The following is a 26,615-nucleotide window of genomic DNA, read 5'->3' as shown; positions in this document are numbered from 1 at the left end:
GGCTTTCCGCACAAGCTTCTCTAAGTCTTTGCTGTTTGGCCAATCTGGGTAAAGACCACGCTCTTTACTGACTAGTCCGAGTTCATGCTTCAGAAAAGCTGAAATATCCCGCTCTGTTTCGTCCTGAAACACGCTGTGAAGAGCTATATCACGATGTGTCGAACCGCCCATGGACCCGAATCCAAGGTTAATTGGCTGCTCTGGCCTGCTTGTAACGAAAATTCGTAGCTTGATGTTGCCAGCCTCCTTTGATTCTGCAAAAAGCTGAAGGATTAATTGTGCATCGTCCTGATTGGCGCATTCGTCTAGCGCATCGATAACAAGGATGAGCAGGAGTGCGCGTTTCGATTTGGGACAACGGGCCGATTATGAAATGCTTCCACAAATCTCTTTTTTGATCAATACCAGGATGAGCGACGATGGCTTTGTAAATGCGTTCGGCGATACCAGATTTGTAATGGGAAAGCTGGATTGCGAGGGTCTGTACAAACTTTGAGGCATTTCCAAGATCACCACCGCCTTTGGAAAAGAAGAAGCTGGCTCCAAGTTGTCCCTCTTTCGAGAAGTGGTGCGCTACAGTACGAGCAATCAGCGTGGGTTTCAATAAGCGAATATTCAGCCAATAAAATATCGGCATTTGCCAATATTTGCAGCGCCAATATTAAATATTGGCAATAGTTTAGACTAAATTATTATAATAGAAGTATACTTATTCTAAAAAGAAAGATTACATAAATTATTGGCATAGATTGGCAGTTTTTATAATAGTATTTTAATTTCTTGCCTGCACAAAGCTCCGCGCAAAGCTCCGTTACGAAGGCTCTGCGCGAAGCTCTACAGAGGCTCCGCACGAAGCTCCGCACGAAGCTCCGCACGAAGCTCTGCACGAAGCNCTGCACGAAGCTCTGCACGAAGCTCTGCACGAAGCTCTGCACGAAGCTCTGCACGAAGCTCTGCTTACGGAGGCTCTGCACGACGGCTTTGCGTACGACAGTTCTGCGTACAACGGTTCTGCGTATGACGGCTCTACTACAGAGACTCTATATAAAGCTTTGTGTAGATCTTCGTGTAGAGCTTCGTGCAGGGCTTCGTGCAGAGCTTTATGCAGAGCCTCCGCAGAGCTTCCCGCGGAGCCTCCGTATATAGAGCTTTGTGTAAAGCTTTGTATAAAGCTTCGTGCAGAGCTTTGTGCAGAGCCTCCGTATATAGAGCTTTATATAGAGCTTAGTGCAGAGCTTTATATAGAGTCTCTATACGTAGGACCTCGCGATTATAGGGCTTTTATATTGTCGGAATATATGGACAGAGGTTATGTGGTTACGTGTCTTTGATTAGTCATCCTTATGGTGACTAATCAACCCCCTACTTAGGCACCGCGATCCTTACGATCCTCTGCTTTCTTTACCTATTAGACAAGAAACAATTCATCAGTTAATAGGCCATACAAGTGCACTTGGGTGATACCGACATATATACAGAGCCTCTATATAGTATAATAGCGTTTAATTAAAAATATATAACTACCTAGCTAATAAATATAAATTTTAGGTATTAAATTTACCTTATTATACTTTTAAACAGAGGTTTTATCTAGCTTTAGATAGTGTCTGAATAAGGTTTTACGATACAGTGGATACGTTTGCTTGTAACCAATTGGGTTGATCACGTGAGCTAAGCGAGCTCAGGAGGTCTATCAAATTCTACCTGTAGAAGTAGAAGAAAGAAAAAGACGAATACAATTGATACCAAAACCCCCCCCCACCGTAATCCCAACACTGATCAGTGCTGCACAGATCAGCAAGGTATAACGAAGAGAGGCACTGTCTGATTCTCTAGACCTCTTGTCGAAGGCTAAGAATTAAGGTATTGCTTGCTAAGCCCAAAGGCCAGTTTGTGAGGTTACTCGCGCTTCTGACCTGCGTCCATCACGCCTTCAGAACGATTAGTTTGTGGGTGTTTCCACGCTTCTAGTCCGACTGTCGAATCGAATCAACTGCGGAACCAAAAGATGGCTACCTCCGCGATGAATACTGAAAAATCTACCTCCGCGATAGATACTGAAAAATGGAAGACCGGAATTGATGCGACCGCAACCGATATCAAGGAAGTCGAAGCATTCGTCGATTGGCGATTATCGATATACAAGGAGAATGGATGGAAGGGATTCGACCTATGGGAGAGCTTTGTCGACGATTTTGAGTCGTTTACGAGGGATATACTTAATAATCTTGGCAAGGATCGATTGAAGAAGATCAGGGATTACCTCCGTGAAAATAGAGTATACGTACGGAAGGAGGCAAGGAAGTCAATTGCAGACGGCCTCTTAGGAGCTATTCATGAACCAACTCCCTCAAAATGGCCTACTGATGACCCTACCGACGACCCTGTCGACGACCCTACCGACGACCCTACCCCACCTCTACTATCGACTGCTCCCATTCAAACTACCCCAGCCACAGACCAGCTCGCCCTACAAGGAAGCTTCGGAAGAGAGATCACCAACTTAGCTAAGCTCTACACGGACGAAGTCAAATACTCTAGCGAACAAGATAACTTTGATTTCAAGTTTGAGATCTTCCAAAACTACTGCCTCCGAGCCGGCGTCCCTAAGCAAGCGTACACCATTGCTATTCCTACTATGCTCCGCGGCCTTGCTCTCAAATACTACTTTACCCACCTTAAAGATCTTAACCTCGAGAACGTATGCGTAGGCCTTAAATTATACTTCGAAGGCGACGAATATAAACGCGATATCCTATCAAAATGGAATGCAATTACGCTTAAATAAGTTACTGCTCAAAAAGGACTTAATATAGGCCAAGCATTTCAGGTATTAATCGACGAGATGTGGCAACTACAACGTGGGCTAGCAAAGGACCTTCAAAATGACACGACATTCTATAATAAGCTCCTTACTGCGTGCCAAGACGTATTAGCTTGCAAACCAGCCTGCTTTCGACCCGCTACTACCCTCGCCGGCCTTATTAGTGACATTAAATCCTTAATCGCGACGTACGGCAAACGAGAATAAGAGACTGAATCATTCTATACCAACCGACGATACCACCCCCCTGACCGACGATACTACCCCCCTAACCGTCAACACCGCAATAAGGGCAAAAAGTGCTTTATATGCAGCAGATCTGGATATTGGTCTACAAACCATATAAAGGATGAAAGGGACCGGAGAATACGTTAATATATCTCCGATTTTGAGGGCAGTAATGGCGATACTGAGGATCAGGGAGCCTCTAACTTCTACCTCGATATAGAACCCTATTCTAGTTATCACGACGACCCTAAGGCAGAGGTATTTTGGACCGAATTTGCAAGGGAACAGGAATAGAGACTACGGACTTATTTACCACTTTTCTTATTTCCTAGTTGTTGCCAGTGTCTGAATAAGGTTTTACGATACAGTGGATACGTTTGCTTGTAACCAATTGGGTTGATCACGTGAGCTAAGCGAGCTCAGGATCAGGAGGTCTATCAAATTCTACCTATAGAAGTAGAAGAAAGAAAAAGACGAATACAATTGATACCAAAACCCCCCCCCACCGTAATCCCAACAGATAGCTATATAGTTTCCCTCTTATATATATATCTATATAGGCCCACTATATAGACATTAATAGGAGCTATAATAGCGTAATTAAATATCTTATATTATCTTATACTTCTAAATAATATATTATTTATTTATTTATAAAAGCTTATTAATATTTTAGATATAAATATTCATTTATTTAATAAATAGGTATATTATTATTATTATTTATTACTTAATATCTAATTTAGATTCCTATTAGGCTAATATAGACTACTCCTTATATATATAGGGAGAAAACTCCATTTAAGAAAACCCTATAATCCGTCTCTTTGCCTTTTAAGACTCGCCTATAAGTTATCTATAAGTTACCTATAATGCTCTACTACCTTACTTTTTAATCTCTTTAGGAACCACTACTGCTGTAATAAGCCTACAGACACGTTAGTATTATTTACTTTTAAGTTAATTAATGTTACGGCACTGGCAGAACCTGGCAGAACTTGGCAGAACTTCGCGGTCACATGACTAGAAGACCGCATAAAAAGAACCCTACTTCGACTAGCGCTGCTCTTCTTCTCCTTTCCTTTCTCTAGCTTTAGATCCTTGTTTATAGACTACCAATTATATAGGCTTGCGCGTCCCTCTTGCCGTGCTTGTGCCTTAATTAACTAAGTCGCTAACATTATCTAAAGCTTAACTACCCTTTCTTCCTAAGAAGGAACTTAAATATATCTACGGACTACAAACCAGAACAGAATATAGAATTAGACCTAAAGAATATTACTAGAACCAGAAGAATAGAAAAGAATAACAAGACCTATAGAATATATACAGACCAGAACCCCTGCAGAATCCTACCAGAGGTTACCCTAATAACCGTACCACGATGCCAAGAAATATAGTAGCCGGCAAAGCAGCCGCAGGACCCTTAAATACCTCCAATAGTAAAACAGTAACTAACTCAAACTCCTAAGTGGAGCTCGCAGTAGCTAATGCCGAAATTAAACGACTTCAAGAGCTACTTAAAGCTAGAGAACCCCCTACACCTAATAAGGAATTATTAGACACCTAGAGACTTGCTATAGTCCTTAAGGCTCTAGCCTAACGTATAGTATTAGCATTGTCGCGGTCCGTAAAGGTTACGGACCCCCTATTACTTATAGACGGAACCGACCCTATATTTGATAATTAGAAGCTTTAATTATAAAATAAGCTTAAAGTTAATACGGACTACTTCCCTACCACTTAGGCTAAAATGGCCTATATCTTTGGCCGTACCGGCGGGGATATATAGACGCACCTACGTCCGCGGTACGTATAGGACTCGGCAGAGCCCTTCCTCTCTAAAGAAGAGATGATCGTCTACCTGTCTTCTATTTATAAGGACCCCTTTAAAGTATAGAACGCCCGACTTAATTATAAAAGCCTAAATATAAAAACGATAGAGACCTTCTCGGCCTTTTAGACCTATTTTCTACACCTAGCTAGCTAGGCTCAAATTCCTTAGGAAGATCTAATGCTAGACCTATTTAATAAGCTTACCCTAGACCTGTAGTAAGCTGTACTGCTAGTTTTTACTACTATATAGACGCTAAAGGAACTTATGGACTAGTGCTTAGCTATTAACTAAGGCCTCCGCCGAATTAAGGCACGCGCCGAATAGTATAAAGCCAGAAACCCTTTAAATTAGACTATAAGCAATATAAGAACGGCCCGCAATGCCCCGGCACGATCAGTAACCCCCACAGCACCACCCATACAGCCCACCGCTAATTTAATAGCTAGCCATACGGCCAGCCCTACCATAGGTCCGGCGAATGCTTAGCCTATATATAGTAACCCCTATATATAGGCCCTTAGTAATTAAGGAGCTTGCTTCTTTTACGGATAGAAAGGTTACTATATAAGGGATTGCCTAATAAACGCGAAAGCGGACAAGGTTCTATTAATCTAGGAGGATAGTATAGAGTTAGAAAAAGAGGAACCCTAGAGAAAGACTCCTCTCTAGGGTTAAAAGGGATTAATATGTTAGATATTAATCTAGGTTGGCTAGTTAGTAGAAGAAGCTATACTATCCCTTATACTTTATTCCGTAATAGATACTAAGTTTTAACCTCTGCTTTAGCTAACTCTAGAGTAAATGCCTTTGCCTTAATAGACACCTAGTATACTATAAAGCTAGCTAACTTTCTAAATATACCTATTAAAGAACTACCTAAACTAATTCCTATCCGCGGGTATAATGGGCGGATAGGACCACCTATTATAACTATCTTGTAGATTTACCTCCGTATCAACGGACGAAGGTAGTATAATGCCCCCTTTCTTATTACAGACCTAGGTAGCTATAATATAATTTTAGGGCGAAAATAGCTAGCCTATTTAGGCTTATAGCTTAATATACGGAGTAGACGGCTTACCTAGCCCGAAACCCTACCCTTAACCCCTTTTTTTATAAAAGAAATTAGTATTACAATGGAAAACCTCATACGGCCCTAGATTAATACTATTTACTAGGCTAATGCTGTGCGTAGGAACTAGGCCTTTAAGAAAGATATATAGCTTAATTCGCAACGGATCTGTATACTACGTTGCCCCTAGACTACCTATGTTACGCCACCCGCATTAAAGACCTAGGAAGTTAGTAGTGACCCAGAAAAGCCCCCTATAGAGAGCTTAGGCCCTATACAGCCACGAAGAATAGTAAGGGATGTTAGACGTTATACTAAACTAATAGATTAGAGGGATAACCTACGGAAGATAGAATAGGAGCTAAGAAAGATTATAAACCCTAGACCGCAAAATACGGTCCGGAAAACGGCTGTAAGAAAACTAGCGGACTTCCCACTAGTTAATGTCTGCTACATTAGTGCCGTAGGATTCTACCAGAACTTAGTTTAGCCTAATACTGTCGCCTTTATAATAAGCTTATACGAAATTAATTAAATAATTAAGGAAAAGGGAAACGAGCTTAGTAGATAAAAAAGTAAGCTTATAGATGAGGAACTAGTAGAATAAAAGCTGCCCTATTAACACTAGAAATTCAAGGACATATTCTCTAAAGCAGCGTCTAATATACTTCCACCTCACCAACCATATAACTATAAGATTGAGATTAAGCAGGGCAAAGAAAACACCTTTAGCTTTAGCCCCCTTTATAAGCAGTTTATTACCAAATTATAGGCCACAAAGCAGTATTTTATTGATAACCTAAATAAGGGCTTTATTGAGCCTAGCTAAGCCCCTTTTACCTTACCTATTCTCTTTATTAAAAAGCTAAATAGAGGACTCCGCTTCTATATTAACTACCATAAGCTAAATAATATAACCCACAAGGATCGCTATCCGCTGCCCCTACTTAATAAGACTCTGGCCCGAATAAGTAGAGCTAAGGTCTTTATAAAGCTTAATATCCGCTAGGCCTTCCACCGAATTAGGATAAACCCCAGGTCTAAAGATCTTACTATATTTTAGACCCGTTACGGAACGTATAAATATAAAGTGCTCCCTTTTAGACTGACCAACGGACTAGCTACGTACTAGCGGTATATAAACAATATACTCTTTAACTACCTTAACTATTTCTATACGGCCTATTTAAATAATATTATAATCTACTCTAAGAACGAGCTAGAATACGAGGAGCACGTCTATAAAGTCCTACAACGGCTCCGCAAGACTGGCCTTTAGGTTAACATTAAGAAGTTAGAGTTTAGTATTAAGCGTATAAAGTACCTAGGTTTTATTATTAGTACGGACGGAATTAAAACCGACCTAGAGAAAACGGCCGTAATTAACTAGTAGGCACCCCTACGGACCGTAAAGGGGGTATAATCCTTTTTAAGGTTTTGTAACTTCTACTAACGCTTTATTAAGAACTATAGTAGGATCGCCCGGCCTTTTAACCGTCTTACTAGAAAAAACTAGCTCTTCTACTTTAACGCTATATATAGGCAGGCCTTTAATAAGCTTAAGAAACGGCTAGTATCGGCTCCCCTACTTGCCTATTTTAACCTAGAACGGCCCTTAATACTAAAAACTAATGCCTTAAACAGCGCGATAGCTAGTATTTTTTCCTAGAAGCAACCAGACGGAAAGTGGCACCCTATTATATACTATTTAAAGACTATAATAGATGCCGAGCTGAATTACCACATCCATAATAAAGAAATGCTGGCTATTATCTCTAGCTTTTAGCACTAGCGTACACAGCTAAAGGGGACCCCTAAGCCGATTAAGGTAGTTTTAGATCATAAGGCCCTAGAATACTTTATAACAACTAAGGCCCTTACGGCCCGGTAGGCACGCTAGGCGGATACCCTATCTTAGTTTAACTTCTTAATTATATATAGACCAGGCGCTACGAACCGTGCGGACGCTCTTATAAGGCGCGAGTAAGACCTAGATAACCAGACGGCTGCGAAGATCTCACTATGGACCTAGACGCTACTATAACTAGAACACCTTAACCCCCAGATATAGGCAGAACTAAGCACGGACTCCTCAGGCGCCGAGATATATCCTATTAACTCCTCTAAACTTAACCTTATTAATAAACTACTATAGGCTAACCGAACGACCCCCTCTCTATAGAAATACCATAAAAAGGCAAAGAACGTTACTAGCCCATGGTCTCTCGAAAACGGACTACTTAAGCACTAGGAATAGCTAGTAGTAACCAAGGAACAGAACTTATGGACCCGGCTTATTGCTAAAGCTTATGCCTAGGTCTCTACGGCCTACCCTAGAAAAAATAAGACCTATAAGATTATTGGTGACCGCTACTACTGGCCCGGAATAATTATAGATATTAACCGTTATATACGGAACTGCGATAGCTGCCGTAGATCTATAATTCCATAAAATAAGACCCTAGGATTATTAAAACCTCTCCCGATACTTAACCGCCCCTAGTAGTATATCTCTATAGACTTCTATAAGCTACCAACAGACTGCGACGGATATGATATAGTTATAATTCTAGTTAACCGCTTTGGCAAGCGCCTATTTTTAATTCCCTATTATAAGAATATTGATGCTAAGGAGGCGGCCTAACTATATATCTACTACGTTTACCGTATTTACGGACCACTAGATACTATTATATCCAATTACGGCCTGTAATTTATATTAGCCTTCTGGAACGAGTTTACCTAGATCCTAAGTATTAGGCTAAAGCTCTCTATAGCATACCACCCCTAAATAGACGGCTAGACAGAGATTGTAAATTAATATTTGGATTAGAGACTCCGGCCTTTTATTAACTACTTTTAGGATAACTAGGGCGAACTGCTACCCCTAATAGACTACGCCCAGGCGACCTTACCCTATAACTTTATGGAATTTGCACCTATCTAACTAAAAATAGGGTATTTACCCTAAATAAGCTTTAACTAGGATAGACTAGAAGGACTACGGACCGTATGCGAGAAACTGTCTTATAAGGAAGCCTAGTAGTACGCCAAGCACTTAGAGGAAGCCTAGACGATAGCCCGTATAAATCTAAAAAAGGCCCAGAAATTAATAAAATAGTAGGTAAATAAGTATAGGCGCAAACCTAACTTTACCGTAGGTAATATGGTCTGGGTTATAATAAAGAACTAAAAGACGGAACGGCCTAGCCATAAGCTAGACTATTAGATGGCGGGACCGTATAAGGTCTTTAAGAAGATAGGTAACTTATATAAAGTAAAGCTCCCAGATTTAATTAAGGTTTACCCCGTTTTCTCGCCGAATAAGTTATAGAAAGCTATAAATAACCTATTGCCTAGACAAAAGAACGAACCTCCCCTACCAATTTAAGTTAATAGCGACAATGAATGGGAAATTAAAGAAGTACTGGCCTGTAAACTAGTAAGGAAAACGCTAAAGTACCGCGTTAGTTGGAAAGGTTATAACCTAGATCCTACCTAGTACCCTATATAGAACTTTATTAGCAGTCCCTATAAGCTTTAAGAATTTTATAACCGCTACCCTAATAAACTAGGACCCCTAAAGTACTTAGATAAGTAGATAGAGTGCTAGTATAGTAAAGACGATAAGCTACCGGAAGAATATAAAGATAAGAACGCCCTATAAGCATAATACGGACTATAAAGCCTAAGGGCAGGCTTTTGCGGAGGGGGGGGTAATGTTACAGCACTGGCAGAACCTGGCAGAACTTGGCAGAACTTCGCGGTCACGTGACTAGAAGACCGCATAAAAAGAACCCTACTTTGACCAGCGCTGCTCTTCTTCTCCTTTCCTTTCTCTAGCTTTAGATCTTCGTTTATAGACTACCAATCGTACAGGCTTGCGCGTCCCTCTTACCGTGCTTGTGCCTCGATTGACTGAGTCGCTAACAATTAATTAAATTATATAGTAACTTATAAAGTAGTATATAAACTAATTTATATTATAGCGCTAGTGAAAACTAGTAGATATTAGTAGATTATAGCGGATAATTATAGATAGTTTTACAGTTTTATATAGTTGCCGTTACGTAACTATAGGATTATATATAACATTTAAGGGGCGCCACCCTTTATCCCTTTTCCTTTCTCTAGCTTTAAATCCTTATTTATAGACTACTAATCCTATAGGCTTGCGCGTCCCTCTTACTATACTTATGCCTTAATTAACTAAGTCGCTAATAATTTAGCTACTACTACCTTTACTTATTACCTATACTTACGCCTATAGAGCTATATTTTATATATAGTAGGCAGTAATTACTTATTAGTTTTTTAGTAGAAAATTAATATTATATGGCTTTAATAGAGGTAGATTAAAAGCTATAGTAGATATAGGAAAAATAAAGTAAATATAAGGTGTTAATTTAGATATAGGTGTATAATAGTTACTCGCGGATATATATAATATTTTAATATAAAGAGGAAGGATCTAAGTTTATTTAGGTGGGTAGTATATATATATTATTATTATTAATTATTATTTTATATCTAATATAGTCCTCTTATATATCTATATAGACTACTGCCGTAATATAGATATAAAAAACCTCCGTAGGGAGACGTAAGGGGTAGTACTTTAGATAGTATCCGTACTACATTAACGGGAGAAAAAGTACCTTTTAGGTCGCTGTTTTAAGACTCCTGTACGCGTATATATACGCATATAGGAGTATCCTAATTGCCTATCTTACCCTATCTACCGCTTATACTATACTTCCTAATAAAGTTAAATTGCTATATAGTTTTATATACCTGCCCCTTACTCCCCTAATTGCCCTATATATATATATATATATATATATATACGCCTAAGTCCTTCTACTTATAGTATAATTTTTACCCTAAAAGAGCTAGCGGGATAAATATAGAACTAGGTAGTTTATCCTAGGGCCTTAACCTAGGTCCCCTATATATATTTATAGCTAAAGATATAGAGGAAGATAAAATACCGTATAGGTAAGTCTAGGCTATTAGGTAAGGTAGGGAATAAGAGGCTTATTATAGACTTCCTAAGGCATATACGTATGTGTTTAGCCGCCGTGCCGTATACGCTAGGTCGCAGCTATATACATTTAGTCTATATGTGTCACGGAACGGGGGCAGTAGCTATAGAGCGTATGTATTCAAGGAGTCTACAAGACGTTGCGCGATCAATCGTAAGGGTCGAGGGCGTAAGGAGGTGATATACCTACGCGTAGCTGACATAAGCTGTACGCGAGGTGTACGCGAGAGCACGGGGCTCTCCTATGGAGGCTCCTGCGGTAGGGTTCCGTGACAATATACGTTTGGTTACGCCGTATACGTTTAGTCACAGCACTATACCGTATAGGTTTTACCGTATATATAGTTGTATACCATACAGAAGGGAGAAAGGGGTAACGCCAGTTTAGATGCCGTGGGTTAAGTATACTAGACTTATATAAAAAGACGTAATAGTGCTCGTAGGCCTCCGCTAGGGCTCACCCTCCCAGCAGAGACCACCACGTCGCAGCGCCAGCGCTGTACAGCCGTACATACGTCTCTATGTTTGCTCTAGTAGTCTATTAGCACGATCTAGATAAAACGCTAAAAGCTGCATACTAGGAAGAGGGTATAACGTAGTTAATCACCGAACCGTGAAGAACACCAAACCGTAAGCGCATGCCAAGCCATCACCAAACATTCAATACTCTCTCTCTGCATCAACGCCATGCCTCCAAAACGCCTTAATACTGCTCAAGAAAGGGAAGGGAGACTCCTTTTGGCTATTAACGCGTTACAAAACGGCCAAATTCCCAATGCCTACCAGGCGTCGCGCATTTATCGCGTGAACTATAATACCCTCAAATATCGCATGAATGGACGCGCATGTCGAGTAGACACCCTCGCAAACGGCCGCAATCTTAATTATAACAAAGAAGCCTTAATAACAGAATGGATTCTCAATCTTACCTCTTATGGTTTTCCACCTTATAAGTGGATGGTAGAGGACACCGCTAATATAATACTGCTATCAAAGAATAAAAAGCCAGTAGGCAAGAAGTGGTTCCAGCGGTATATTAAGCGTACTCCGGAGGTGCAAATTGCATAATTAAAGAAGTATAATTACCAGTAAGCAAAATAGGAGGATCCTGAGGTGATCCAAGAGCATTTTAGGCTGCTAAAGAATGTAGCGAATAAGCACGGAATCTAGAATGACAATATCTATAATATAGACGAGATTGGCTTTTAAAAAGGCGACATTGGATCTACCAAAGTTGTTACCGCTTGTAATGGCATAAGGTACCATATCTAGCCTAGCGATCGTAACTGGGTTATAGTAATTAAGTGTATTAATTCAGCTAAACGCCCTATTCCTACTATGGTTATCTATAAAGGCAAAGTATTTTAAAATATCTGGTTTAATACAGATTCATACGTTCTAGAGGATTAAACAGTTGCTATTAGTAAGACAGGCTGGACAAATAATTAGCTAGGTCTTATATAGCTTAAAGATATATTTAAACCAAATACCAGAAATACAACAGAAGCGAAACGGCTGCTTATTATAGATGGATATAATAGTTATTACACTAAACCTTTTAAACGCTATGCTAGGGAGCACAATATTATTCCGCTATGGCTACCCAGCCATTTCTCGCATATTCTTTAGCCTTTAGACGTTATAGTATTTAGCTCTATAAAAAGACGCTTCCGTAATAGTGTTTAGGACTTAATCCGTAATAGTTAGAATTATATTATAAATAACAACTTTCTTTATATCTACGCAAAGCTTCGACTAGTAGCCCTTAGCAATAATAATATTAAAAGTGCCTTTAGAGCTACAGGCATTTGTCTATTTAATCCAGAGGAGGTTCTTGCTAAACTAGGTAAATTTAACCTTTCAACACCTCTACCGGTTCTCCTATCTTCCTCAGATAATTTAGTATTAAATACCCCTAAAACAGTACGATAAGTTAAGAAGCAGCAGACAGTAATTAAACTATAACAGCATCAGCTTAAGCGGCGATCTACCTTACCTATAATTAAGAGGATGGTTAAATTAGTTAAAACAGCCAAGATAGCTTTATAGAGAGTTTCTATCTTAAGCAAGCAAATCAAAGGATTACAAGCTAATAACGCCAAGTAAGTCAAAAAGCGCAATATTAAGGTCAAATATATCACCCAAAGAGAGACTCTTACAGTTAGTAAGGGTATTAAGCTATTAGAACGTCTTTAGGACCCTATATAAGCAGCTGCAAGTAGAAGTAGTAATACAACACCAAAGGCTTTAACCTCGGCTATTCGCCACTACAGCGCTTGTGGATCACCAGAACATAACAGGAGGACTTATCCTACACTCAAAGAAACCTTAAACAATGTAGTTATTATTTAAAATTAGCTAGTGGTGGCATAATTCAAAGAGTTCTATGTAGTGTTCACAACGCCAAGAAATGCGCTTACGGTTCGGTGATCTTCACGGTTTGGTGATCAACTACGTTATAACTAGCAAGGCCAAAATTTGATGGGGTGCCAAGAAGATCTGCAAATATTACAAATATCGCCAATACTCGCCAATACTCGCTAATATTGATTAGTAACAATATTGATCAATATTATTGGCAGTATTGATATTGAAAACCACGCTGCGAGCAATAGTAGACTTGCCTGTCCCTGCCATTCCGCTGAGCCAGAAGATGTGTTTACCGTAAGGATCGGCGCTCCACTCGTAAATCAAGTTGAGGGTACTAGTCCGCGTATTCGGTAGACATCGTCGCTCACGCTCAGGCCTTCCGGAATTGAACGCGGCACCTTCAGCGCGAGACAGCTTATCCAGATATCTTTCCTGTTCAGCAAGGCTCTGGCTCTGCTTAATAGACTGTGAATATAATGAGTATAGTATAGTAAAGGGTTGAGAAGGTGGTGCCTTACTTCAATTTTGGCTCGTAATCTAATTTGCAAACCCAGCGATTCTGACGTTTTTTCGTCAATCACCTTCATCGTATAACCATCAATCTCACGCAGGTCTTTAATAATACTTTGCTCAAAAACCTTCACCTCTGCGAGCATAGCTTTCCAATCATTAGCGAGCACAACATCTCTAAAGTAGCGGGATAGTGTATGGCGTGAGCGTTGGTAGGCGAGTCGAATTTGATATTCTAGTATTTGAGAGTATAGCTTTACGGTCTTGGTTTCAAATTCGACTTTGCTAAGACGTTGCACTTTAGTTTCACTAGTATGGGATGTGTTAGCTTCTATTAATAATAAAGGATTATAGGAAAATACCTTTGCGCCGATATTGGATATGCATGTACATTTCGCTCTCTATAAGTGATCTCCATGACCCTAAACCGGAGGAGGAGATCGGAAATGTATTGAAGACCATCAATAGCGGCAATGTCCTGTGCAACTGGATTTAAAAGTAACTATAGAGCCCGTTTAGTAGGTAAAGTTAGAATGGTATAATTGTTGGCTAGGCTTACTGGGAGTAGGACTGAAACTCCGGCCCATGCGAGTGCGGCGTGTGGTTCTAAACTAGCTGCAGTAGTGATGAATTCTTTGGCAGCAATGATTGCAGAAATAATTTTGTCGACTTGCTCTTTAACAATGTATTTCTTTTCACCCGTGGTGAGCTTGAGACGGGCTTCGTCTACGGTTTGACGATTGACCTCAACGAGTTTTTCGAGCTGTAGTTCCCGTTCCCTACCTTCGATAGGTATTGCCGGTATTTCGGTAGATGCTTTATTTCCGAAATTCTCTATAGAGGCAATTACGCTATTAGTTTAATGCGTATTAAGATTAGGTGGGGCTAGAGAAATTGGATAAGGCCCTAAGAATGCTGAAACTAAAGCCGCCGTGGCGGCTAAGTACAAAAGGAGTATAAGATTAACTATCTTAAAGTAGTAGTACTTAATCGGCTAGTAGATGCCCTAGTTTGAAAGGCGGAACTCAGACTAATCCTGTGTAAACGTACCTGGCTGAATAGAGTCCTGCGAGGACCGTTGGTTTTGCAAAAACGTATCATAAGCTTCAATAAGCTTCTTGTCCTTATTGTTCCGAAGCATAAAATAGGCTTCCTCCCAAAGATCTTTTGGGCTTAAGTTTTCTGCTTCTGCAGACGAAGCTATTGAATTATCCTTTGACTCTACAATATTACTGGCCGACTTCAACTCAGGTCTGAAGGGTTCATCTTCCGGCTTTTGCATTAAAGCAAGAGGCGTCAGCGTCTCAGCCAAGTTGCAGGTTCATAACTGTTGCCTATCGCGCTAGCAGCCTCGTATGCAGCCTTTCTAGACCTTTGCCAAGGGAGAAGGGGATTTTTTCCACTCCGAAAGTGCATTTCTGCAACGAGGGAAGGAGAGCCTGAGCTATACGGTTGAGTAGGTCTCTCAGCGTGGCTTTCAGAGTTTGGGCGGTGACGCAATTGTTCGAACAAGTGAGCAGATAACGTAGCTAACCGGGAAGCGAGCCCCACGGAGCGAGCCACATACAGGTGATATTTGATCAATTTATAATAAAATCAACAACGAGCTTATATATATTTTAAGCAGGCCAAATTGAAACTATCATATTACTATTTTAATCGCAATATCGCTTGAATTAATTTAACTACGTCATAGTGGTGATATAGACCCGCGCGCCGACCCGTTAATCCACTTATATATAGGCTGCGGATTACACCTAAATATATAAGAGAGGTAAGTCTAATCCTAATTACACTCACTAGGGTTTAGAACGGCTCTACTTAATATAGCGACGTTAAGTTCTAGCAGAGTCGTTAATGTCTTTACTATCATCGGCAAAATATGGTACCCTACCAATGGCCTCAATGGTTGGTGGTTGACGCAATTGGCGCGCAGTTGAGGGCATTTGGCAACTCGACCGACTAGCCTATGTCGTGTTTTTTTTAACACGCAGCCTGCGCGCAGTCTGCGCGAAACCTGCCAGCAATCTGCGTATTTGGCAACCACAATTATATTTACCTCTTTTATACTAATAGCATATTTTAAATAAATAAAAGCTACTTTAAGGCTATTTATAAGGCTAGCAAAATAAATATTTTTTAGATAATTTAATATAATATAGCAATGGTTCTCTTCTACCTAATCTACCTATTGACTTACCTACCTACCTATCTACCTACCTACCTACATCGCCTACCTGTCTACATTTGCCTACCTGTCTGCATTGCCTACCTATCTGCATTGCCTACCTGTCTACATCGCCTACCTATCTGCATCGCCTACCTATCTACATCGCCTACCTGTTTACATTGCCTACCTATCTACATCGCCTACCTATCTGCATTGCCTACCTGTCTGCATCGCCTACCTGTCTACATCGCCTACCTATTTACATCTGCCTACCTATCTATATCTGCCTACCCGTCAGCATTTACTTACCTGTCTGCATCTGCTTGCCTGTCTGTATCTGATTACCAGTCTGCATCTGCCTACCTGTTAGCATCTGCCTACCCGTCAGCATCTCCCTGTTTGTGCCTACCTGTCTGTGCTGCCTTGATTCGATCGATCGATTGAATCGTTTATAGTGGTTCGCTGGCTAGTCGTTGTCGTCTGGCTCTGGCGACGGTCGTCTGGTTCTGGCGACGGTCGTCTAGTTCTGGTAACGGTCGTGCTGGTTCTAGCGACGATCGTCTGGTTCTGGCGACGGTCGTGTGGTTCTGGTAACGGTCGTCTGGCGACGGCGACGGTCGTCTGGCTCTGGTAACGGTCGTCTAGTTCTAGCGATGGTCGTCTGGTTCTGGCGACGGTCGTCTCGTTCTGGCGACGGTCGTCTGGTTCTGGTAACGGTGTTCTAGTTCTGGCGACGGCGAGGTCGTCTGGTTCTGGTAACGGTCGTCTAGTTCTGGCGACGGTCCTCTGCTAGCTGCCGTTCTGGTGCCTCCCTAGGTAGGGAGGATGTAAGGAAGGATGGATGGTAAAAAAAAATAAGGTGGCTACATAGGAGAGGCTATCGGGAATATAGCGGGACCCGATGCAGAGCTTCGTGTAGAGCCTCTGTACGCAGAGCTTCGCGCAGAGCCTCGTGCAGAGCTTCGTGCAGAGCTTCGTGCAGAGCTTCGTGCAGAGCCTCTGTACGCAGAGCTTCGTGCAGAGCCTCTGTACGCAGAGCTTCGTGTAGAGCTTCGTGTAGAGCCTTGTGCAGAGCCTCTAAGTAATAAAACTGTGTAAAAATTCATTTGCGTAATTAGNATATAACTTTACCTTAATTGCATGTCAAGGAATATANAGTTAGCTTTTAAAGTTGTTAAGTAGGTTAACTGCGTGTTATTTAACTTTTAAATATATTAAGTAGGTTAACTGCGTATTGAGTTAGTTAAATTACATGTTAAGTAGGTCAACTGCGTGTTGAGTTAGTTAAATTGCATGTTAAGTAGGTCAACTGCGTGTTAAGTTAGTTAAATTGCATATTAAGTAGGTTAACTGCGTATTAAGTTAGTTAAATTATATATTAAGTAGGTTAACTACGTGTTGAGTTAGTTAAATTATATATTAAGTAGGTTAACTGCGTGTTAAGTTAGTTAAATTGCATGTTAAGTAGGTTAACTGCGCGTTAAGTTGGTTAAATTGCATGTTAAGTAGGTTAACTGCGTGTTGAGTTAGTCAAATTGCGTGTTAAGTTAGTTAATTGCGTGTTAAGTTGGTTAATTGCGTGTCGAGTTGGTCAAATTGCATGTCAATTACGCGAAACGCGAACACCAAAGTCAACTTGAATCTCATCCTGCGAATATTTTCCCGATGATGGTATCCGGCGTAAGTATTGTACATTGTCGGTGCGTTGCAGGGGGGTTGGGCGGCATGTGGCTAGTTTTTAATACACTTTTGCGGCAAATGAAAAAGGAGGAAAATTAAGAAGGTTTACGTTTTCTTACCATAGTAGAGTGCGCAAACTAGTAGGTGTATTTAATTCCTCTATATTCTAGCTTTTAGAAGGCTCTATCCCTTGCGACGTCAAAATGGGCCTTCAGGTTATCGATAAGGACCAACCAATTAGATTAGCAGAATTCGATGCCCATACTCAGAAATATGGTGGTCCTGATTGTTAATATAGAGAGATTGAATTTGGGCAACGGCTAGGGCTTTGGAGGAGCTATTTTCGCGGTCTTATTTAGGGAGGCGTTATATTAAGTCTTTTAAACAAGGTCTATATCAATTCTAGCGCGATTGGGGGGCATGGTGGTGGTGTGATTAATGATTGGATTCTACAGATACACGCGCTGGTTTGAAAACGGCGTTAGCGCACGGACCACTTACTTTGAGGACCCTGACGTTGCAAGGGATACGGGTGGGGGTCTTTAAGATAAGGCCGCTGCTAGTCGCACACCCCCTAATTACTGCGCGCACACCCCCAATTACTGCTCGCACACCCCCCCCGAAACAGGCTTAGATCCTTCCACTTCAAGTTAGAATATCACGTGTGTTTAACTTGTTTACACCCAAATCGCGAAAACAACACCACGCGCCCATACTAAGAGCCTGCAATTATAGAGCGTCATCGCGGTCGCGGTCGCGCGGCTGGCTGGCCCTACTACTGGCTCTACAAATCGCATTAATAACTCTACTTAGCGGGAGCTCTTAGTATTCGAGCGAAATACTAGCTGCACTACCCGCGGGTAGGCGTGGGTATAAGTGCAGGTGTAGGCGCAGGTGCGGGCGCGGGCGCGGGCGCGGGCGCGGGTATGCCTATAGAGGCAATCTACAGACGTTTAAATAGAGACAGTAGCACCCAATCTAGTTCTTACAGCGCCTCGCAGAGCACTCTATAGTCCTACTAGTCAACTTAGGACAATCTTAAAGATATTATATTTTAACACTTTGATTTTCGCGATTTGGGTGTAAACAAGTCAAACACACGTGATATTCTAACTTGAAGTGGAAGGATCTAAGCCTGTTTCGGGGGGGTGTGCGAGCAGTAATTGGGGGTGTGCGCGCAGTAATTAGGGGGTGTGCGACTAGCAGCGGCCTAAGATAATAGTAGGATTATCCCTTAACCCGTCGATTCTGGCGCAACGATATCGATAAGGATTAGCCAATAGGAGGCCCTTATTCGAACCTTTGTGATGAGAACTGTACATCTGATACCGGTGTTCATGCACGAGCCAGCTTGGCGTTGCGCCTCGACGGGTTAAGGGATAAGGTAGAAGGCCTATCCCTTCCGCTGGTGACGTCCTTCGAGATGTGAACCGTGCGCGAACACCAGAATCAGAAGTAATCGTATGATCACGGAGCCTTGATCCTATTGATTCCATTGGCCAGCTCTTATCGGTAACAGTAGAACGAAATACACCAGCCGAAGGGATAGCTTTCTAGGCGCTATAGATTATAATACCTGTGGATATACTATTGATATTCTGCTTATTCGGCGTCTATTGCGTAAGAAGTTTTTCGTGCAATAAATGTTTTTCCTATTTCGCTGGTACCTCGGAGAACCTCCAAAAAGCGTAACCCCGCAAGACCCAGGATCCCAGCACACCCGCAACGGTAGAAATGTCCGCTCGCCAAATCAGCACCCAGCAAAATTGCATCAAAATATTTCCACACACCTCAAAACATGCTTTATTTCTACAACCCGAATGCTCGAATCCATACACGGTTTATTTCGTACTCCACACCATCAATACATATCTCAACATATACATCCTTGAGCTCTTGCCCGTAATATCCCGAAGTAACCAGCCATTTCGCTTGCGAAATCTTTCATAAAAACCCTGAATGAGCGAAAAGCAGACCCGCTCCGCGCTGACCCGGACGTGTGGATGCCTGAACCAGCCGATTCAATCATCCCCGCAAGCCTTTAAACGCCAGCGCCGAGCCCCACTGAAAATAAGATGGTACCGAAAACATAATCATGCGGAGATGCTGAGTAAGATTACCGCGTTGGGCCCGGGGACGGATCGCGGGTCCTGGGGGCCTGCTCCTCGGAGCGGTCGTCATTCTCGTCATCCGCAGCTCTATCCTCGTGATTCCCCCTTTCTATGCCGGAACCGCTCCCGCCTGCACCATTCGCACTGCTAGGTACGGCAGAGCTTCTAGCATGGGCGTTTTCACCCTCTATGCCAGTCCGCTTCGTTCGGATGTTGAACACATCCTGCAGTATGGTGCTGACCCTCTTCCTCCGCCCTGGATCCACTGGTTCCTCTCCGCTTGTGCTGTTTCCCATTGCAGCCATATCGCTGCTCTGCGGCCGCTGATCTCTCAGCCGACGTAGTGCCACGAGCCACTCCTCGGTCGTCGCGTTCGGCCTGTTTCGGAAACTGAGAATGTCACGAAGGGCGCTGCGACGACGATAGGACGATTCTGGTTCCGCGAGTTCGAGTGGCGGGGCGAGGGAGTCGCGGTCATCATTGTCGGCGTCCTCGTTGGTTGATGAGTGGGAGGTGGTCGGACGGAGATCAATGCGGCTAAGGCGGTGTCAGTGATTCAGAATTAAAAAAAGTTGAAAGGGTTAAGGAAAACAATTGAACAACGTTGAGATGCCAGGTTAGAATAAATGAAAAGGCAGCTTAATGTGGACTGAGGGAGCTCAACTTACCATAATGGACATGTGCCCGAGACATTCAATAGCCAGGGATCAATACAGGCGGGGTGAAACTTGTGGTTGCAGGGTAAGACGCGGATATTCTGGCCCTTCTCAAAATCGTCCGCGCAAATCGAGCAAACGAGACCTTCATCAGGCGAAGAGCTACCGAGAGTACTTGTTGCCGCTGTAGCCAAAGGCTCGGCGGGGGCAATGCCAATATGATCGCTGACACTTTCGCGTGGCGCACCAGCCGGCTGTGCGTCGGAGTGCTCTTGATTAGGGGGATCTCCCCCGCCAGCAACGTCCTCTGTACCAGAAGCAGTTGCTTCAGAACTTGAACCCAACTCCACATCTGTCGGCTTTGGTGGTTCCCGCTCGCCGAATTTAACAATGGGAAGCGTGTCTAACATCGCTCGTGCGAGACCTCTTGCTCTGCTCTGTCGAGGCCGGCCAAGAACATCTCGCGGGCCATATCTGTCTGGATGACGGTGTGCTCGAACTGCTCCTGTGACGATGATAACAAGGAAAAGAGCCGTGATGATGCCCGTAATGCTATACAGAATAATCATGGCTACAGCCGTGGACGGAGAAGGGCCAAGGGGATTGCTATTAGTACTGTTATTTGAGTTCGAAGCCGAGCTATTTGAACCCGTCGAATCCGTGGTGTTGTGCGAGATAGTTGCAAGGTATATCTGTGAGTTTGGTGTTTTGACTAGACCGTTGAGGAGCTTATTTGAATTGTCCGCACTGTTCATAGAATACAAGAGAAATTCATGAAAATTTTCGGCTGTTGCAGTGTAATTGCAGTATGACGAGGTTTTGCTGTAGAGAAGGCCAGCAGCGGCGTTTAAGCCGACTGCTCGCTGAAGCACAGCTAGCGCATTGATGTTTCCGGGATAGTCGGAAGGGTCGCAACTGATATAGGCTATGTTCGTGGAAGTGAGGTTTGAAATGGTATTAGGAGTGGCAAGGAAGAGCGTTCCTGTTATACCTGGAGTAGGCTTAATTCAAAGTTAGTTTTTACTTATTTGTGATGCTAATCAACTGTATATGTACCACAGAACCACTTGCTGCCCTATACGTCAAAGGGACTACCTCCGCCATGCTCGACATCAATTTTGAGGCCAACAACTCGAACGAACCGGTGGAGGGTAGATAGCTCGAGGTGTTGGAGGGCTGGATTTGGGCAGTCGCCATTGCAAGAATTGAAGACAAGACCAGCCATTTTGAAATTAGAAGCGCCATGATGATAGAGGCGATCTGAACAAGCTCGAAGAGAAAATATTGTCCAGCCGGGGATATCGAGTAATATGAAGGGTGTCATGCGACGAGCTGAGGCCATTAATGGTGGTGAGCAAGCAGTACGAGCATTGTTTGGGATGAAGTGCTTAGCTGGGCGTCGCGATGACAGAAGTGGCAGTCGATAGCTGTCAGCCAGCCTTTCGATAGTGCAGCTGCTCAGGCTGTCGTTGGCGGCGGCGGCATCGTCGGAGGGAAATGTGGGATTAAAAGCTGGGGACTCGGTAAAAGCCTGTTAGAGAGTGCTTGTAAGTGCTCGTCAGTGCCTGTATTGCACCAGGCGCTGCTCCCTTTGTCATCAACTGAAACCCGGCATGTCTCGTTGCACGTCAGGTCGCTTTCGCTTTTTGCACTGCCTCAAATTCCCGTTATTCTCCGGATAGATTCAGGCGTCCCGGACGCAGAAAATACCGCGCTGGTTCGCCACAGGCGCGTCGTTGTCCCAACTAACGTTCCAGAAGACCACGTCGCAGACAAAGAATCACAGCGCCTGGCTACTTTTTCTAATGACGCGTCGTCGAATTATACCCTAATCAGGATGACTACCTCCAGAATTCCCTATCTACGATAGGCGGGCAGTTTCTTTAGCTCGGCGACGCGCATGGGCCGATCGAGCTCCATAGATTCTTCCTCATAGAGCCTCTCATACATATTCCGTGCCATGCCTATTTGGTGATCTGATAGGATATACATGAGTAGAAGAAGAAATTAAGTGGAATGAGGTGAAAAGAAAAGCAAATACACCCTGAACTGAATCTCCCACACTATGCCTCTTCCCTTTCCAACATGCACACATTTCCCTCGACTAGAGACACTCAGGCGAACTAGTCGAACGCCATTACCCACCAAATCGAAACAATGCCATTAATGTTGTATTGATAGGGATCTGCTACTAGGGAACGAAGTCTTCCCTCTCCCTTTGCTCTATATCTTAGTGCCTACTTAAAACGCTCTTCCGTTGGCGGCTCTACCAATCGTTTTGAAGGACATTGACTGAAACTCCTGCTGTACGAGTCCACCAACCGCTAGTGTATCGAAGCGATTGACACCCATTCTATCAAAATCATTAAAGCTGGAGTAGTAAAAGCCCACAACGACAACTAGGTACGACAGAATAAGGATCGATCCCTTGAAGTAATTGCTTTTGCCCTCGCCATACATATACGAGAGAAGGAACACGCATAGAATGACCGTTACCATATCCCACTGCGGGAATATCAGGGCTGCAGATCTAGTCAGCACTGAAAGTGTGCAATCAAGTAGCGGAGAAGTGAAAACTGAGAAAGAGTAGCCACTTACTAAAGGTGTGGTTTATAATCTGAGTCGCATCAATATAATGTCCGTGTATGGCACTGAAAAGAACAAGACAAGGAATCTGAAGCAGACAAACTTGCAAGGCATATGCCGAGCCAATTTCCATCGATAATGCAATATTACCATTCATAGCGAAAGATATCGCATTCTAGTCAGATTCAATACGTCAGCATGTTCTTAGTATAATAAAATGCAAACATTTATTGGATTTTACTCACCAAGAATTCCGTAGTGTTGGGGACAAGCGCAAAGAGGGTAATGCCCAAAAACTTCTCATCAATATCCACGTTCTCCAGAACTACATCAACCGTACTGACGAGTATCTCTGCAATAATCGCGTATGCCACCGTTGCTGTAAGAAGGATGACTGCACTCTTCGTCCGACTCCAATTCGGCGCGTCATGGCCTCCAGGAGCTTGGCCAGGCACGGCCTCTTCTAGCCCCTCCACAAATGTTCCACTTCTCTGGACTGGTGGTCTTTCAACATGATGTTTTGCGGGCGTATGTGCAAGCTGAGAAGCTTTGCGAGGAGCCTTTGTAGCGTCACGAGCAGCGACTGCTGCAGCTGTAGCAGCCATCTCAGCCACATGTCGAACTATGCTTTGGTTCTGCTCATCGGAAAGTCCATAGAGGTGGAGGGTACCGTGACTTCTATCATCGTCTGCATCTTTCGGTGGTACTACGTGCGGAGTATGACCATCCGTGCTTCCGATAGACTGCTGCCTCTCTTCAGGTACTTCTCCGTTGGGGCCTAGTCCGACTTGTTTAAATGATTGTCCTAAGATGCGTTTGTAGAGCTGGCTTTCTCGAATATCGGATCGAAGAAGTCCGCCAATGGAATGGTTTGTTGCTTGGCGGTTAAGAGTTCCAGGCTGGTCAAGTTGTCCGCTTCCACTAAGATAACTTGTACTCATATCCACTTTATCTACTTTCTTCTCGTCCAAATCACTGGTCCAAATGACAGCGGCATGAGTCCTCAGGGTAAACAGTAAACCTATGACATATGACAGAAAGAGCATAAGCGCTGCGAACCAAATATATGGTCGGACGGCTTCGACATAGAAGCGATCATGAACAGCAGGAATCTGTGAATAGTAGCACCGTCTGCAATCACGTTCTAGTGGTTGCGCATTGTGGTGAACGCATTGACGGCAGTTCAATTCGTGCTAAAAGATCATTAGTAGGTGACATTATATTGAAAGCTTTAGACTTACACTGCCATATATCTGGTAGAACAATGTCGGGCCAAAGGCGCCGATAACAGCGAATAGCAACATGGTCGAAGTGACACCAGCTGACTTAACATTGAAGCGCTGGGTCTTTCGTTTGAGGGCACCAAAGCACATGGATAAACCTGGAAGGAAGAGGATACCAGCAAAGATACTTCCAATGACACTCCCCTCAACCAACGCCGCTTTGCCCTGGTTCAAGGCTACGCAATACAAAAAGACCTCAACAACTGTGGAGAAGAAAGCGTTGATAGTGGCACCTACTCCCATAGATGACTGAGCAGAGATTGATGCCACGGCTTGACCAATGAAATACGCAAGCGGAATAATCGATAACAACGCCAGCGAGAACACAAAGAACTGGTTGGTCAGCCCAATCTTAAGGCCTAGTCTAACATCGAGAACCCAGTAATCGAATATGACGAACGCAACTAAGCCCAAGAGGTTGATGAGGAAGATGTTGGTTCCATCAATGGTATATTTCCAGTACTTAGTGCCGACAGCACGGTAGGTACATAATAGAATTGACGAAGACGGGTCTCCAGGCCGGCGCGAATCTGTGCTGTCCGAATGGAAGGAGAGTGCGAGGGGATGCCTTCGGAGGTGATCAAATAGCAGAAGCGTAACCTTGCCCATGGGAATGGTGAACACAAAAAGCCAGCAGATGGTGGAGACGATGAAGAGTGAAGGTGTTAAAAGACCGTAGAAGAACACGAAGAAGATAACTCTACCAACATTCCATTTTCCTCGCCCAAAGAGTCGTCTTTTAGTCCTTGCAGTCTCGCTCTGCGGCAAATTACCCCGTCCAGTTCTCCCAAGCAGGCTTTGGGTTTCATCTGTGGAATCCATACTGTTCCTTCGTCGGCCAATAAGAGAAGTGGTCGGACCAAAGAAGAGTCTTCCCTCTTCAATATCTCCGCTTTGCCATTGTTCATACTCGCTGATGCTCCTGCCTTCGCCTTCGTCCTCCTCTGCATACGCTTCATCTTGCATAAGTTTGACGTATTTACCGAAAGGGTAGAAGAGGTAGCCGGCTAGATGGAACAAAACCGTCGAGTATTCCATGCAGCTGTCAAAGAAGCCAAATAAAAAGCATATCAGACCCCCTAGACCCGTGATAAGAGCTAGCCACCAACCGAAGATAACGGACCAAGCGAAGTTGAATAGCAGCAGCCAATTGCTGACGTATAAACCGGGCGTAGAGTGTATGTCTCCTTCAGCATTCCTCTGTACGGACCTGTCTTTCTTGTAAAGCGCCGGTTTCCAGATCCTGATGCCAAATGGGTGGGTCACATTGATTGCTTCTTGACGATCCTTCAGCGTGAAGCTCTCGGCGTCACTGAGATCTCCGTCATCATCGATGCCCTCCTCATCACCGACCTCCTCTTCATCAGCTTGTAGCGTGCCTTCCTCTCCAGATGAACTAGGATTGGCGTCTGGATCCGTCGGCGCGCCGGCACCCTCTTCCTCTGTAGCATCTTCGCTTTCTTGTGACTCGACCGTGGCAAGCGCTGGGGCTTGAGCGGCCTGCTTCCGCCGCAAAGTTGACGGCTGCCTTCTCAATTGGGGAGCTTTCGTAGGTCTTGGTGCTGGTGGCGCCAGATCCTCATCCACCTCATCCTGGGCGTCGTCGACAGAGAATTCCTGACCTTTGTGAGGAACATGTGAAGATGTAGTTCTTCTTCCCACAGCAGGTTTCTTGGGAGGCTTGGGGGCTTGTCGTTCCGGGGAGGCAACGCCGTGACGGCTATGCGTCGAGGAGGCTATCGAGCCTAATTCGAGCGTGTTAGTAGACAATATATGTAGCGGTAAGTGTAGTGCCTCTGACCATAACCCCCAGTAAGCGGTTGTACAGTTTGCGATCTTCTCCGGATTGTGTCTGCTGCTGAGATGATGCTTGCGTACTGAGTGCTTGGACCCGTATTGACGCCAGACGCCGCGGAGCTTCTTCTTGAATCATGCGGGGACAGCCCTTTACCCCCCGCAGTTGTAGGTCGTTCGTCCTCGAGCATGACGACAAAGGGTAACCGGGTTGGTCCTTGATGTGCGCCTGGCTACGTAGCCAGCTGCTTATTAGGATGTTTATTGTTGACTTGGACCTGAGCCAAGGTTTGGGCGGCAGCAGTGAGGGAGGAGGTGAGCAAAGCGGTGCATACCAGGCAAGATAGCAGATCGTCTCTATCGAGGGGGGTGGGGCTATTTTCAACACCAGGATCGCAGGTGATGACAATAGGGCAGTCCTGGAGCTTCTGAGAGACGAACCTGCCCACG

The 26,615-nt window shown here is 43.6% G+C and overlaps 4 protein-coding genes across 4 annotated transcripts; 1 reads left to right on the top strand and 3 right to left on the bottom strand.

Moving 5' to 3' along the window:
• The first annotated feature begins 1,604 nt into the window (after nucleotides 1–1,604).
• K441DRAFT_310126 (uncharacterized protein) lies at nucleotides 1,605–3,144 on the top strand. The gene has a single exon (XM_067641092.1). It carries the CDS (start codon nucleotides 2,009–2,011, stop codon nucleotides 2,786–2,788), a length of 780 nt encoding a protein of 259 aa, XP_067498087.1. The 5' UTR covers nucleotides 1,605–2,008; the 3' UTR covers nucleotides 2,789–3,144.
• A 10,228-nt stretch (nucleotides 3,145–13,372) lies between these two features.
• Nucleotides 13,373–15,341, bottom strand: K441DRAFT_668990 (uncharacterized protein). The gene is made up of 5 exons (XM_067650086.1): nucleotides 14,936–15,341; nucleotides 14,445–14,719; nucleotides 14,248–14,387; nucleotides 13,894–14,194; nucleotides 13,373–13,840 (listed from the first exon to the last, which is right to left on the bottom strand). The coding sequence occupies exons 1-5, from the start codon at nucleotides 15,165–15,167 to the stop codon at nucleotides 13,556–13,558; spliced, it is 1,233 nt and encodes a 410-aa protein (XP_067498086.1). The 5' UTR covers nucleotides 15,168–15,341; the 3' UTR covers nucleotides 13,373–13,555.
• Nucleotides 15,342–19,747: 4,406 nt separating this feature from the next.
• Nucleotides 19,748–22,133, bottom strand: K441DRAFT_668987 (uncharacterized protein). The gene is made up of 3 exons (XM_067650085.1): nucleotides 21,559–22,133; nucleotides 20,515–21,503; nucleotides 19,748–20,383 (listed from the first exon to the last, which is right to left on the bottom strand). The coding sequence occupies exons 1-3, from the start codon at nucleotides 21,745–21,747 to the stop codon at nucleotides 19,852–19,854; spliced, it is 1,710 nt and encodes a 569-aa protein (XP_067498085.1). The 5' UTR covers nucleotides 21,748–22,133; the 3' UTR covers nucleotides 19,748–19,851.
• Nucleotides 22,134–22,743: 610 nt separating this feature from the next.
• On the bottom strand, nucleotides 22,744–26,356 carry K441DRAFT_681792 (calcium permease family membrane transporter-like protein; the record flags this gene model as incomplete). The annotated part of the gene is made up of 5 exons (XM_067651510.1): nucleotides 22,744–23,024; nucleotides 23,101–23,263; nucleotides 23,334–24,281; nucleotides 24,330–26,116; nucleotides 26,173–26,356. 5 exons carry the CDS (start codon nucleotides 26,354–26,356, stop codon nucleotides 22,744–22,746), a joined length of 3,363 nt encoding a protein of 1,120 aa, XP_067498084.1.
• Nucleotides 26,357–26,615: the final 259 nt, after the last annotated feature.

This window comes from Cenococcum geophilum (assembly GCF_001692895.1).
Source record: "Cenococcum geophilum 1.58 unplaced genomic scaffold K441scaffold_66, whole genome shotgun sequence".
NCBI classification, from domain to species: Eukaryota; Fungi; Ascomycota; class Dothideomycetes; order Gloniales; family Gloniaceae; genus Cenococcum; species Cenococcum geophilum.
Note: the sequence above shows the minus strand (reverse complement) of the source record. Positions and strands in the feature narration are given on the sequence as shown.